This window comes from Cuculus canorus, chromosome 21 (genome assembly GCF_017976375.1).
Source record: "Cuculus canorus isolate bCucCan1 chromosome 21, bCucCan1.pri, whole genome shotgun sequence".
In the NCBI taxonomy this organism is placed as follows: Eukaryota; Metazoa; Chordata; class Aves; order Cuculiformes; family Cuculidae; genus Cuculus; species Cuculus canorus.
In genome coordinates this window covers 2,399,678-2,413,207 of record NC_071421.1, presented here as the reverse complement: position 1 = coordinate 2,413,207, position 13,530 = coordinate 2,399,678, and the positions used below count along the sequence as shown (strand labels likewise).

At 47.1% G+C, this 13,530-nt stretch overlaps 1 protein-coding gene across 2 annotated transcripts in view; it reads right to left on the bottom strand.

The window, feature by feature from the left end:
* Positions 1 to 5,602: 5,602 nt before the first annotated feature.
* SKI (SKI proto-oncogene) overlaps positions 5,603 to 13,530 on the bottom strand; it is a 106,185-nt gene continuing 98,257 nt past the window's right edge. For both annotated transcript variants that reach the window (XM_054085480.1, XM_009561547.2), the window contains 2 exons: positions 12,882 to 13,112; positions 5,603 to 9,538 (listed from right to left, as the gene is read on the bottom strand). In XM_054085480.1, the coding sequence (XP_053941455.1) occupies positions 9,350 to 9,538; positions 12,882 to 13,112 (420 nt within the window). In that variant the 3' untranslated portion in view covers positions 5,603 to 9,349. The remainder of the gene's footprint in view (positions 9,539 to 12,881; positions 13,113 to 13,530) is intronic.

The following is a 13,530-nucleotide window of genomic DNA, read 5'->3' as shown; positions in this document are numbered from 1 at the left end:
TGACACTCCTGGGTTTTTACTGCTTCCCTGGTTCCTATCATCTTCTGCGAGTTTTATCCCTTTCTTGCAGATGTGCCAGGATGTATTTCTTTAATATCTTTTCAGCAAATGAACACATAAAAGGTGTGCTTTGGAGATCATGGGCAGTAACAAGGGCTCTCATCATTTCAACTAAAAATCCCTGTCGGAACTCTTCTCTGCTATGTATGTGTTCAGTTTTCCCTTTGCTCCATCTGTTAGGTGTAAACAAGGGGTGGTGCTCACAGGGCAATGGAAACGTCTGAGGAGCAGTGCTGAGCTGTTGTTCAATGCCATTGTTGCTACTCGGTAGCTGTTTCTTTCCGGTGTGCTCTGTGCAAGCATTTTAATTTACTCTGTACATGGCATGTTCAGAATGAGCAACCCTAGGAGTGTGCGTGTGGGTTTGGTTTTTTGGGGTGGTTTTTCCTGGTGATTGAATAACATAATCTGTTCAATAACAGATGAAGAGTCTATACTTCAGGCTTCAGCAAATGAGGGTTTTATTTCTGATCTCCAGCAACCAGATTGAGGTTGGGTTGGTTCAGGTCACCCTGCTATTGATTTTTTTTCCCCTCGTTCTTTGTTGTTCCTGTTTATGTGAAAGCTCTTTGGGGCATGGTCTGTCACTCACTAACCACTTGGAGAGAACTGGGCACAAAGAGGGCTGGGGCCTCTGTCAGGCTTTTTAACTATTCCTATTCTGTGAAAAATCAAGTTGAACTCAAGGGTTGATTGAGTGTACCGAGTTCTGAGAGTCAGGTTCCTGTGTGTGCTGCCAGCTTCTGCTGAACTCAGTGTCAATTGATCCCAAATTGGTTTTATTGTGCTCTGGAAGAATGGATCCCTGGATTTTTGATTGTGGCTGGGCTACAGCTCACTGAGCCATGCTCATTCTTAGGCTGGTTCCCAGCAGGATCCCACCTGAGGTGCTCAACGTACTTGGAGCTTCCCACGTGAGAATGTCCACAGTTCTGCAGGAGCTCTTGCTTCCATGTGAACAGGGATGGTAGTAGGTGGGTTGGGATATGAAAATAGGCTACAACCAATCGACTGGCCAGTCCTGTACACACCTGCAGGGCTTCTTGTGATGTAGAAAATGCAATTAATTATAGCAGCAACTGGACAGCCAGTATATGCAACATTCCCTCCAGTGCTGTTCCTGCTGAGTGTACGAGAAGATATTGTGTGAATGCACTTGTGGTTTTGGAGGTACTCAAAAGTGTTCGGCTGTGTGGGTTGATGTCTGATTCCTAGTGTTTTCAGTCTTATATCAAGTAAATTAAAGTTATGCTGGCAGAATAACTAGAAATGTCAGAACCCAGTTACTCCTTTAGCCACAAACACGAGACAGCTCAACTAGGCTTTCTTACCACTGTGTTGCACTCAGTTCCTTAGTGACGGAGTATATAGTAATGTTTTCAGTCTCTGCTTTTAAGAATTGTCAGTCCCAATTTGGGTTTTATTTTGCTCCTGTGACAGGAATAGCATGACAAGTCAGAGAAGTAACACTGGGAGAGGGTGGCTCCTCCCTTCCATGTGTAGTTCTGCTCTGGACAACAGCTGGGTTCCTCCAGTGGCCACAAGTGCTGTGTGTAAGAATATCTATAGAATTGCATTCTCAAGCAGGCTGGACAATTCTTCATTAACTCTTGTTTAATCCTTGAACAAGCCATGTCAGAGAACTTGCTTCACTTTCCCATGTTCACTCTCTGTAATTTGCCCTGTGTTTTAAAGGGCAGTTCACTTGCTCTGGTGGTTATGTGCAAATGGGCATTTCAGGTGACACACAGAGGGGTTTGTGAGGCAGTGAGGACCTTTGCATGAACTGCAGCTGCATCAGTACAGGCGTGTTGCCAAAAGAAAGACTATAAAAATCCAGAAAAGGTGAGGAAAATGAGGTAAAAGAAAAAGAAAAGCTTTTTATGAGTGACAATGAGTGTTTTGGACATCTCAATTTCTTGCTGCCCAGGAAGAAATGCTGTGACAGGCGCTTGACTTAATGTCTTTGGAAAATATGGCTCTTCTCAGTATGGCCCCAGCTGCCTGTTTAGGCTCAAACCACTTCTGAACACCTAATTTACAATGTCAGATTAAACTGGCGTCCTTGATACGCAGCTGTAGCTGGCAAGTGAGGAGGACTGGGCTTTTATGTGATTTTTTTTTTTTTTTATATGTAAGGCAGTTAGCAAAAAAAAAAAAAAATTATAGTAATTTTGTGGGTCTCGGCCAAGTTTTGCCAATCTTTCCCCCTCACTCCATGAGGATCTGTGACTTTCACTCGAGGATACAGCTCCCATCGGAAAGGCTCGGGTTCAGGACAGTGGAGGCAAATGAAATGAGAGTTTTTGCTTTGCGTGTTTGTGCTTGTAATCTAGGTCAGTTAAATAAAAGCTCCTAGAACGTGGAACAGCCAGATGAATTTGGGATAGCTGAAAAGGGATGGTCCAAGAAAAAGCAAGGTGTCCAATAGGACTGGGTAGCTGCTTTCAGACACCAGAGATTTCCATATGTGAGGCCAAGCCTTTTTTCCAAGTTCGCCTCAGCTAACTCCAGCAACAAAGGCAAACAAGGTTTACTCTGAAACTCTTCTGAGAACTGCAGAAGTGTGGTTTTCCTTACCAGAGTCGGCAACCCTGCACCAGCCCAGGGCCAAGAGAGGTGCCGTTCTGTCTGTAATGCCAGAAATACAACCTGTTCTCCTGATGGAGTTGTCCTCTGCCAGGAAAGGCTGCTTTGGTATCAGTCCCAAGCGCTGGCCTGCAGCGGTCCTGTGCGAGCACTGAGGGTCAAGTGGGATTGGAGCCGTTGTCATGGTGTGAAAAAATTTGCATCTTGTCTTTGCCTCCTTGTATAAATGATTTTCAAGTGTTCTTCCATTAATGGAGTGGTGTAGGATCTGTGTCTGTGTGAATCTGAGTTATTCTGCTGATCTGTAGTAGAATAGTAAATGAAGTTGAAGTTTCCTCACGTACCTCATTGAAGGCATTCTGCAATTTTATGCTCAGAAAATGAGCTGGTGAATTCTTTAAAGAGCTGGGACTGTGACTCCTGCCCCTTGTGATGCGAGAACATCTTTCTTTCTTTAAAGCCATTTTGCTTCAAAATGGGCTTTTAATACAACAGCTGAAGAGAAAGAATGGAGAAAATGTCTGACTTTGCCAGGGTAAGCATTTGGAATTCAGGTTAAACTGTGGTGTAGGGCTAATGGTGGCTGACACAAAGTGCTCTGCTGCAGTTTCTCCGTGTTGAAGAAAACCCATTTGTACTGTGCAACAATCGAATGTCTCTATCGGCAGCTCTGGCAAAACCAAGAGGAAAAGGGCTTTGCTCTGAACTCTCCATACAGAATGTGGCATGTACTGATGTTTCTCCAAGAGCTCCTCATCCCACAGGAGGCTGTGGGCCTGTAGTTCCAGCACTGCTTGTGAGCAAAGGTTCTGTAGGTTTGTTCAGTCAGAAGAGGGTGAGAATGATGAGGTTGCTTTTGAGTCTCCAATCCCTATGAAAACACAACTTGTGGCTGTTTGTGCCTGTGCTCAGCTCATCAGCGAGGGGTCGGGGGAGAAGAAAAAGCCCACAGAGCAGTGCTGTTGTGGGGAGTGCTGGAGGGACGCAGGTACAGTGCCGTCAGGGTGACCAAACACGGCCCACTGCCGTTATCCAGGTGGCAGAAACAGAACCAAACCGGCCCTCAGACAGCAGCACTGCTGTGAGTCACGAGTAAAAGCGGAGCTTTTGTTCAGCTGTTTGGTCCCTCACTGGCTTTTCCACTGTTTTACAAGGGCACGTTGAGAAATGTACCAGAGCTGTGGAAACTCCACAGCCACTTCTCAGAAAACCAGGAGAGAATTACTTTAACATATGTTTCCATCTTCTGCTTTGTGCAGTTTTCCCCTCTTGCATTTCTTTTTCTTTGACCTGGTATAAACTTGTGCTTATGATTCCCTCTATTCAAGAGAAATTTCACTTCTTTGTTAGAATTTCCCCACAAAGTGGTATGCGTCGCTCCCACTTCAGTCCCTGTCTCCTTATAGGGTTCTCGCGGGCAGACCTGACAATTGCGTGTGTAAATGATGCTTAGAGAGGCCTGTGCGTGGGCTGTCGGGAACAGTGCGAGGAAGGCCTGTCCCTCAGCACATGGGGGCTGGTAAGGCCGATTTCATGGTCTGGTGTGCCAGAAGAGGTGAGACATGGTGGGAAACCTGACCTTCCCTCTGGCATCCGAGAGAATTTAATGTTCCTTCTGCCTATAGCCAGCATGGGTTTTGTTGTTATTGCACGGGTGTGTGTTAGAGGATGGCTGTATGGATAAATCACATGCGCTCAAAACCGGACCTTGGTGTGCAGGCAGCAATGGGTGTGACACTTCATAGAGCACGAGTTGGCGATCCGTGCAAACGATGAACACGCAGTAGTGCTGGCACACGGCACTAAGTGTGTCTGTAGAGGTGGCACATGGCGTGTGGAGACATGGGAGCAGCGCTAGCACTGGAGCGTCTGCATGAGCTCTTCTGGGTCCCCACGCAGAGCTGGGGGGCAGAGGCCCCTGTCTGAAAGCCCTTCCTGAGGTGGTGCGGCCGTGTCCCACTCTGGCGGCCCTGCTCAATTCCCAGGAGCACCCGGTCAGGCTGCCGGGCTGGGGCGTGTCTGGGGCAAGGGTAGCGGGTGCCAGACTCCATCCAGCACTGCTGTGTGTGCCACTGGGTGCTCAGAGCCTGCACCCTGGCGCTGGCGTAGGGCAGGGCAGGATCAGTGCCTTAGGGACACTGCCTGCACACACATGAGTTTGCGCTGTTTAACTTGCAGTACCCAGAGGAACATGGGATTCCCACCCAGGAACACAAGGCGCTTCTCCAGAGGTCTCGGAGGTCGGCCTGTCCTGCACGGCGAGGCCATGACCGCCAACACAGGGAACTCAAGAACCATACCATGTCTGGTTACTTTTTTCTGGACAAACAGTTTTATTTTAGGTAATGCGTCTATACACTGTACATTCAGTCACTGTGGTATATAAGCATAGCTATTTTCATACATAATCTCATAAAGTCCTTTATTTTACAATATTATCTGCTTCAAGGGCAGGGGATGTGGAAAAGGGGGTGGAAAAGGACTATCAAGGTACACAGCGAAATAGATAAATATGCCAAGCTTTTTTCTTATTTTTTTTTTAAATCAGGCATTTATAAACAAGAAAGCATACATTACTTACATAAAAATAGTTCTAAATAGTAGAGTAAGTCATAATATTGTCATTAGCAGCAGCATAGGAGAGACCGGGATAACAAAATGTGCTGAAATGCTATTGGCTATTATAAATGTAAAGATTTATTTTTCTTCAATTGAAAAAATGTCATTTCTGTGAGTTCTTTTGATTTAAAAAACAAAACAAAACAACCAAGCCAACAAAAACCTTCTCTCTCAAACACATGGACTGGTGGGAGGGCAGAATGGAAAGAAAATCGACCTTCTGGTAATAAAATACTTTACAGTGAAAATAAGGACAAATAAAATGCAAATGGATGGAGAGAGTTTAACCCACATCGAAAACTTGCAAAAAGATTTTGTTTTGTTTTTCCTAACAGACAGCAAAGGTTCTTCTTAGTTAAAAACACAACTCATAAAACAAGACAACTACCAGGTAAGAAAGAGTTTTGAAAAAGTAAACACCATATACACTTATAATACAACAGTGTAAAATGAACAAAAGTATTTACAGGTTGAATTTACTCTTAACTTTTTTTTTTTACATTGGCTAGTTCTGTTCGAAAAGCAGAATATTCTGTATACTAGTTAGCTGCTCCAGAGATATGAATGTTATTGCTGTTGGTTTTTTTCCCTTCGTTAAGTCTTCTTTCAGTAATAGAAACAATGAGTAATTAAACTGAATATACAAGTATTAAGTAATATATTTTTAAGTACAGGGAGAGTCAACAGCCTGTATGAAACACCTCTTCTCCCTTCTAACTTATTAAAGGAAACTAAAGAGCAGATGAAACGAGAAGCTGTGACTGTAATTCCCGCACTCGGGCCGGAGCGCAAACAGAATGCAGCAGGGACTCAAAAGTACAGCGAGAGGAAAGCCGTTCTGTCCAAATGGGCTGCGGTTTGACTGAGGTGTGGCAGCCACAGAAATTGCACACAGAACTCCCCGCCTCCAGCACCTTCCCTCACTTCTTTTCTCTAAGCCTTAATTTATAGAAACGTTTTGACTTGGCTGTATTTGCTCCCAAGGATCAAATAACTACAGAATCCAAACCTCAGACAGTCTGAAGTCCATGTGCCACAGGTGACACTTCATGGAATCACCGTCACTCCCAGCAAGCAAGCATTCCCCGGGCTTGTCCCAGGAGATGCGAGTGCCTTTTGGAGCCTTCACCAACCCTATCCCGTGCACCCATGAAGCACAGGTGACGCTGCGTGTCTGACGAGCCACTTAGTAAGACTATTTAACTTGTCTATTTTTTACATTTGAAAACTGCAGATTTCATTTATTTTGGAGGATAAAATCGCCCCGTGCACAGATGGAATCGTGCCAGTGAGTGGGTGTGCTCCCCTAGACCCGCAGGACCTGTGTCAAGGGCCGCTTTCCCCGTACAAACCAGAGAGGGAGGGATGCGTTGCTTTTTTTTTGTGGAGTCACAAAGGGGAGAGGTGGTGTGGTGGACCCACACCATTGCTGAAGTGAGGTTCCCCGAAGCTGCGAGAGTGAGAATGCATTTGTTCTGTGTGTAATTTCTGTGCATGGCAGTGAAGCCCAGCGTCTGGGACTGCGGAAACACACAACCATCAACGAGAATTTAGTTTCCCTTGAAGAAATAAGTGAATAATACAGCTCTGGAAATCATAAGGCTGAGAACATTTGATGCATACTGCATAACACAATAAACCCTTTACATAAGACAGTAATAATGCCCATTAATGAATATACGTATGGCAGAGACTTTAATTTCATGCATATGATTTAATAATCGCAGAAAAAAAACATACAAAGAAGCAAAAAAAACACAAACAAACAAACCACCACATTAAAAAAAATCTGCTTAAGCATAATGAAAATTCCTTTTGCATTGCACTTTAGAGGAGGAGATCTGCCTTGAGACTCGGTCTCATCCCGAGCACCCGGGGCGAGCCCCAGGGCGAACGGACAGGTTCGCGGGTGTCATTTACTCAGTGTCACTGGTTCTTGCTCCCAACTGTTTTGCATTGTCCCAGTAATTCTACTCCTTTTGTATTTCTCGGTTTTGTACCTAAATCATATATATATGAACTTCTCTGTTAATGCTCACAGTTATGATAACAGTTATAATGGTTTCAAGCAAACAGCTCTTGTTTAAAGAAAACAACACAACTCTAAGGTCAGTAAATACTGTAATTTTAGGATTGGAAGCCGCTTTCTGTCTACTGGGAAATAACTTTTAAGCTTACACAGTTTGTATTCATGTCCAAAAGCAAATAAAGATCACTGGAAATGGGGTTCTTTGTTTGGAGGAACTTTTGTGTGTGAGGATGCATCGGGGGGCTTTTTTTTTTCTTTTTCTTCTTTAAGGTAAAAAAGTGGCAGCGTTGCCTGGGGAGGATGCCAACAGGACGAGTGAGCTGGAAGGCACGTCTATAGCCCCACACCAGATTTTCACTTCATGCTGATCAGCTTGAGTGTAAGAGGTGAGTGTTTATGGGTGAAAAGAGCTCTTCTCTTGTTCAGTAAAGCACCAGCTGTGTGCGATAAGCACTTCCCAGAGCTCCTACTGGGTACAAAGCCGCGCAGACCGGGCAGAGCTGGACCAGCGGTGCCGCTCAGGTGACCGTAGGTGGTGGCGTTCTAGACCTGCCGAACCCTCACTTTGCATAAATGTCAGAGACCATGTGAGGTGTCGTGTGGTGGCAAACTGGGCTGGTGGTGGTCACACTTGGCGAGCAGGGCAGGGGCTAGAATACGCGACTTGTAAACTTCAGAAACATGGAATAAAATGCAGAGAAACATTCTGACAAAGTGCAGGTTAAAAAATAAAAACATCCACATCACCGACACTAAGACAAAGTGAGGCCATGCTGCATTTCTATTGCGGGCCAAGGCTTGGATCCCAAAATTAAAGTAATTTCTTTCTTTAAAAACAAGAGTTTTTTTTAAAAAATGATGTAGACATTCACAGCAGCAAAAACGTTTTTCTTTTCTATAGTAGCCGATAACACGATGTTGCACTCTCAGTGAGCACAGAAACCCTGACTGCCAGTCCACAATGAACGCAGGGAAATACTGAACGTAGGGTGAGACGGTGCAACAGCGATCCATGAGTTTGCCAGAAAATGGAGAGCTGAAGTAAAGATTTCAGAATGACTTCAAAACGCAAGTGCCTTCTGCTTTGCTTCTCAACCGACTGAACAGGACATCCCTTTCCCTCCTTTCTTTCCTTCTTTCTTTTCCTAAAGCTGAAGTGCTCTTGGATGAAGCGAGTCCTTTGAACACATCCATTCGTGAAGATGGCTTCAGAAGAGGTGGCGTGATGCGCAAACACTGACGGCTGTAAGGCTGGGTTTGTAACTCTAAAGCGCACGGCTTCTCTGCCCGTCCCCGCTCCCCACTCCCACCCACCCTGCACAGTCCTGCACCTTCCTTCTCGTGTTTGGGACAGGAAATGAAGAGAATTCTTTTGAAGGAAAAAATCAACTTTGAAACGCACTCTGAACTTCTCATATGACCACGTGACGGGATTAAAACTGCGATGGCTTCCTCGATGGCTGGAAAACTGCTAATGAAATGGCATCATCGCCAGAGGGCTTCTCTGTGAGGAACCCCAAAGCCTATAATGAGTCCTTAAAAATTGTGCATCAAAGGTTTTTTTTTTGTTTTGCTTCTAAAGGTTCATTATAAAAATCTTGTTAATTTTTCTTTAATACCAAGTCCGTGTAATGAATCATTTTAAATAGCTTATAAGAAAAGTTTGTTTTTAAATTCGAAAATGTTCCAACAGGCAGAAGGGCAACACACAAACACTGCCATGCTTGCCTTTGACTCTGATTTGAGCTGGACGATGCTGCTTGCTTGGAGTTTGCCAGTAGAAAATTTGCTGTGGACTTAGAAGTATTTTGTTTATAAACACTTTGTGTTTTATAGGCACAGTAAGATGTTGTGCTATACGGATCGGGAAAAAAGAGGCATAATTCAGTGCTTCTGTTCTAAAGAGTAACATCTGCCTTCACCTAATCAGAATCCATAGCGATAGGTCTGTGTGCCGAGACACCACTACTCACACATGCACTTAAACATGTACCCACACGTCCTCCCTTACTGTGCAGATCTGTCGTTCGGATGGGTCTGGCGAGAGGCGCTTTAGTTCTCCATGTTGCTCGCTGTGTTCTCGCTGCTGGCTTGACTGCTCGGTTTAGGCCACAGTTGTTCCTGAAGTTCCTTGACTACTTTTTCCAAGTGTTCCCGAGCCTCCCTTTCGTGCATCAGGTCAGCCCGGAGCTGCTCCCTGTCAGCCTCTGCGTGCTGGAGCTTGACCTGGAGGTCCTCAATCTGGAGAGAAGCAGATGGAGAAACATCACCAACTGGTTCAGTATTGCCATTCTATTGTGACTGCATAGGCTGTAACACACCCCAGGACCTTCGCACAAGGGGAGAAGAGGACCGGAACCAGGGACTTGCACCGTGCTGTTACCAAAGCTGAGGCACGGCTGGCATTCCCTTTTCCCTACATTGCTCCCAGCTGGGCCGGTGCACTGCAGGAACTGTTTAGCTTTGCCATTCTTAAGCTATGAGAATTATTTAAGTTCCAGAAAGGAGGGTGAAACCCAGGATAACCAAGTGCCCTCGTGTACAGAATGCAGTCCCTGTGCTGCTTCAGCCGTTGCTGTTATTGCCATTCACTGGAGGCTACAAGCCACATTTGCCCAGGCAGAGTCATTTCCTTCAGATCATTTAACAGAGGTTGTTAACGAGTGACCACATCAACCCCAGCTGCCTGTGCGAAGGCCTGTGGCAGCTGAGGGTCAGTGTCCTCTCCTGTAGAAGAACCACTCTGGCCTCCATCTGATGTGAGGAACTTACCTGCATAGGGAGGGAGGTGGGCAGGGCGGGTGTGGAGGTGCAGGGCGGATGGCAAGGGGGTGTGGATATGGATGTGAAAAGGTTGGGACGCAGGGACTCCCCAAGCAACAGTGAAAATGATCATTTCAGCTTACACAAAGCAGCTGAACTTTGGAGGGCAGGAAGGGGGCTGACCTGGGCCCAACATGTCAGAACCAGGCAGAAATGGACTTGCAGAAGTACAGCTTCCAAGGAGCTGTAGAGGCAATCACTGCTGAGCCCTAACTGCCATCCTCTGCCTTACAGCGAGACGGGCAGATGGCTTCGGCCACCCCAAAGGCCTCATCCTTGCTCTTTCTCCCTGACTGGTAAAAAGAGCAGAGAAACTCCCTGGTATTCCAGGGTGTAAATGTTGGGAAAACTGCACCAGTTTTAAGTGTGGAGCATTAGGCTGTGAACAGATAAGAGTGGCAGTTATCAAAGATTGCCATTTAACAGAGGACAGGAAAACTCTCCCGTCTGGGGCTAAGCTGAGGGCTACCCCCCAACCCCAATCCATGTGTGGATCTTGGAATGGAGGTAAAGAAGGCGGCAGGCAGTGCAGTGGGGGTGCAGCACCCGAGACATGAGGCTTACAACAAAGACCTTTGCAACCCTGAATTTGTCGCCGTTTCTCTCAGACAGAGCCTAGCTAGATAGTTGTGGTTTCCTCAAAAATAACAAGTGATAAACACAACACATGTGACAAACTTCCTGTGTGCTCTCCAAGTGAGGGAGAGAAGGGGCATAAACCTTTAAATTCCTTACAGAACTTGCCTTAAGCTCTTAAGTCACGTTGCTGTCCTGTACAATTCAGACGGCAAAGTCACATCAAGTATTGTCCTATCGAGCGCCCTGCAGAAGCCGCTGGGTGCCTACTGACTAAAGCAGCACATCCCACCTCGGGGTCGGGAGCTGCCCTGGGATATTCTGCCCAAGCACCCGGGGCCGAGGGAGGTCCTGGTGCCGCTGCACTGGTGCTGTGACAGAAGCCTACATGCACGCAGCTGACCGCGGCTGACGCTGCAAATGTGCCGGACGCGCCTTCTAACAGACAGTCACGATGGTCAGCGTCTATTCGAGATTATCTCAGCCCTTCACATTGGGAAACCCCATTTATTCCTTTCCAGGGAATTGAGTTGTAGACTGAAAATCCACATTGCCGAACACTTCCCTGCGCATCCCACGGGAAGGCAGGACGCACCTGCAGACGGGGAGAGCTCTGTTGGGTACCCAGGGCGTTTACTTTTATCAGCACTTGCTGTTGCCTTGGGTTTTTTGCTCCAGTGGAAATGAACTGCCGGCAACGCCCAGCACAGCAGCTCGCAATCTGGTTATGTTTAGTCTGGACACCTCTTATCAGTGAGACATCCTGTGATGCTGGAGAGGAAGCCCGCATCATTTCCTGCTTCTGGTCTGGTCGGACCTGTCTCGTCGTGGTACAAGCAGACCCCCTCCCCTTCCCGGTATTGAGAGCTCAGCGTTAGAAGCATTTCTGACTGCTGTGTCTTTTTCTTTCCCGCCCCCCCCCCCCTTAAAGTAACCGCAGAGAATGGCTGTAGCTCAGCCTTCAGTTCTTGAAGCATGTGTTTAACAACACGGGTGGCAGAAAAGCTCCTACAGTAAACGTGGCCCAGAAGAGCTCCCTTAATGTTAATTCAGGTGTGTTACACTGTGCAAGTTCATCTTGGAGACCTACCCCACCCCTGTGGCATTCGCGTGGAAGCGCCCGCGCTGTGCTCCCCGGCAGCCGGTGTGGCCCTGTCCTTGGAGCGCCGCTGACCCTCACTGACGCCCCTGCCTTTTACACAAGGCTGTGGTTTGGGGGAGGGGGATTTAGGTGGGAGCAGGGGGCTAACGGTGGGTGCGGGACGGAGCTGCTTTACGGGGCAGCTGAGAAAGGGGAAGGCAGGGCGTGCCGTGGATTCCTCCTCAGGGCTGTTTCTCACAGAAGTCCAAGAGGCTGCTCTCGGCTCAGCCTGTTAGGCCGGGCTGTGGCAGGGGGCTGGGAGCAGTGGGTGCCTTTGCATTCCACGTGCCAGGCAATGCCAGCACACAGCCAGGCGGCTCAGGGATGCGCAGCCCAGGCTCTCGGGTCACTTGGTGTTGGGCGGTTTTAAATAAGCTTCAAAATCTTTTGTTACAAGAAAATCTGATGCGGAGAGGGTAGGGAGGGCTTTTTAGTTTGAAAGCTTAAAGCATGCACATTGCTTGTAACAACACGTTCCTGCATTACTACAACTTCCACTGGGATCACCCTGGAAATCTGACAGTTTGCTCTTCTGCTTTACAGCTGCAAACACCGCTCCCTCCCAGCCCGGCGCGGTGCCTGCCGCGGGGCCTGGGGTCTGCCCATGCTTTAAATCATTCCTGTGGGTCTAGGCCTTAAGGAAAAACACCACTACAGAAAGCGGCTCTGCCCAATGTTACAGTACTGAAATGGATCCCGATGCACTGGCAGCGCCAACAGGGTAGTGCTGGGACTCAAATAGCATCCAGCATTTGTCTTGGCTCTCTGTAAATGGCTATTTTTCAGCTGACAAACACGCAGAGTTCCAGGCAGAGCTGTGGGGCTGACACAGGCATGGGGTGCAGGCAAACAGCTTGCATTGGGATGGGACTGTAAATTGATGTGATCGGGGGTAAGGACACGATTGGATAGGAGTAGGACCTGTATCTAATCGGACAAAACAAGGCCACAGGCATGAGCGGGTAGAAAGACACTTAGCTGTCCCCAAAGCTGCAGAACAAGTACACTCACGGGCTGTTACAGCTTTCGGTGTTTGGGTCTTACCTGGGCTGAGTACTTGGCCCGGAGCCTCCCTGCTTCACAGCCCTTGTCACAAACCCGGATCTGCCTGGCTTGTTCCAGTTCCCTCTTCAGTCGTATCCGAGACTCGTTGGCTTCCTTCATTTTCTTCTCATTTTCAGCTCTCAGACGTTCAATCTCTTTCCTTAAGTTGCGCTTTGCCTCCGTTGCTTCTCTCAGTTTCTCTTTCTTAGCCACTCTCAGGAATTCCAGCTCCTAAAACACAAAAGCAGTTGACTTGTGAGAACCGAGGAGCAGAGACATTAGCGCAAGGAAACAGAACTGCAGAGGAAGCGATCCAAACTAAATTCCCACCTTCTGTTGGTTATGACCGAAATGGCTCCTGTCTAAACCTCATTCTGAACTTTGTACAAGCTTTTCTCCTTTAAATCAACACGAGAGCCTACATTCAAGATACCCTGAATTCCTGGATAATGAAAAGCTATTTGCTACAGCCACATTTTGCTTTGTCAAGCAAAATAGCTGTGACCATCTGTGACTGAATAAAGATGAACTGCAGTTGGAGAGAGCTCCCAGCAATGTGCTCTGCACCAGCTCGAAGTTTCAAACGCACCAACTGTAATGCCTGCACTTCACAGAAGACACTGAATTCACACGCGATGATAATTGCCCT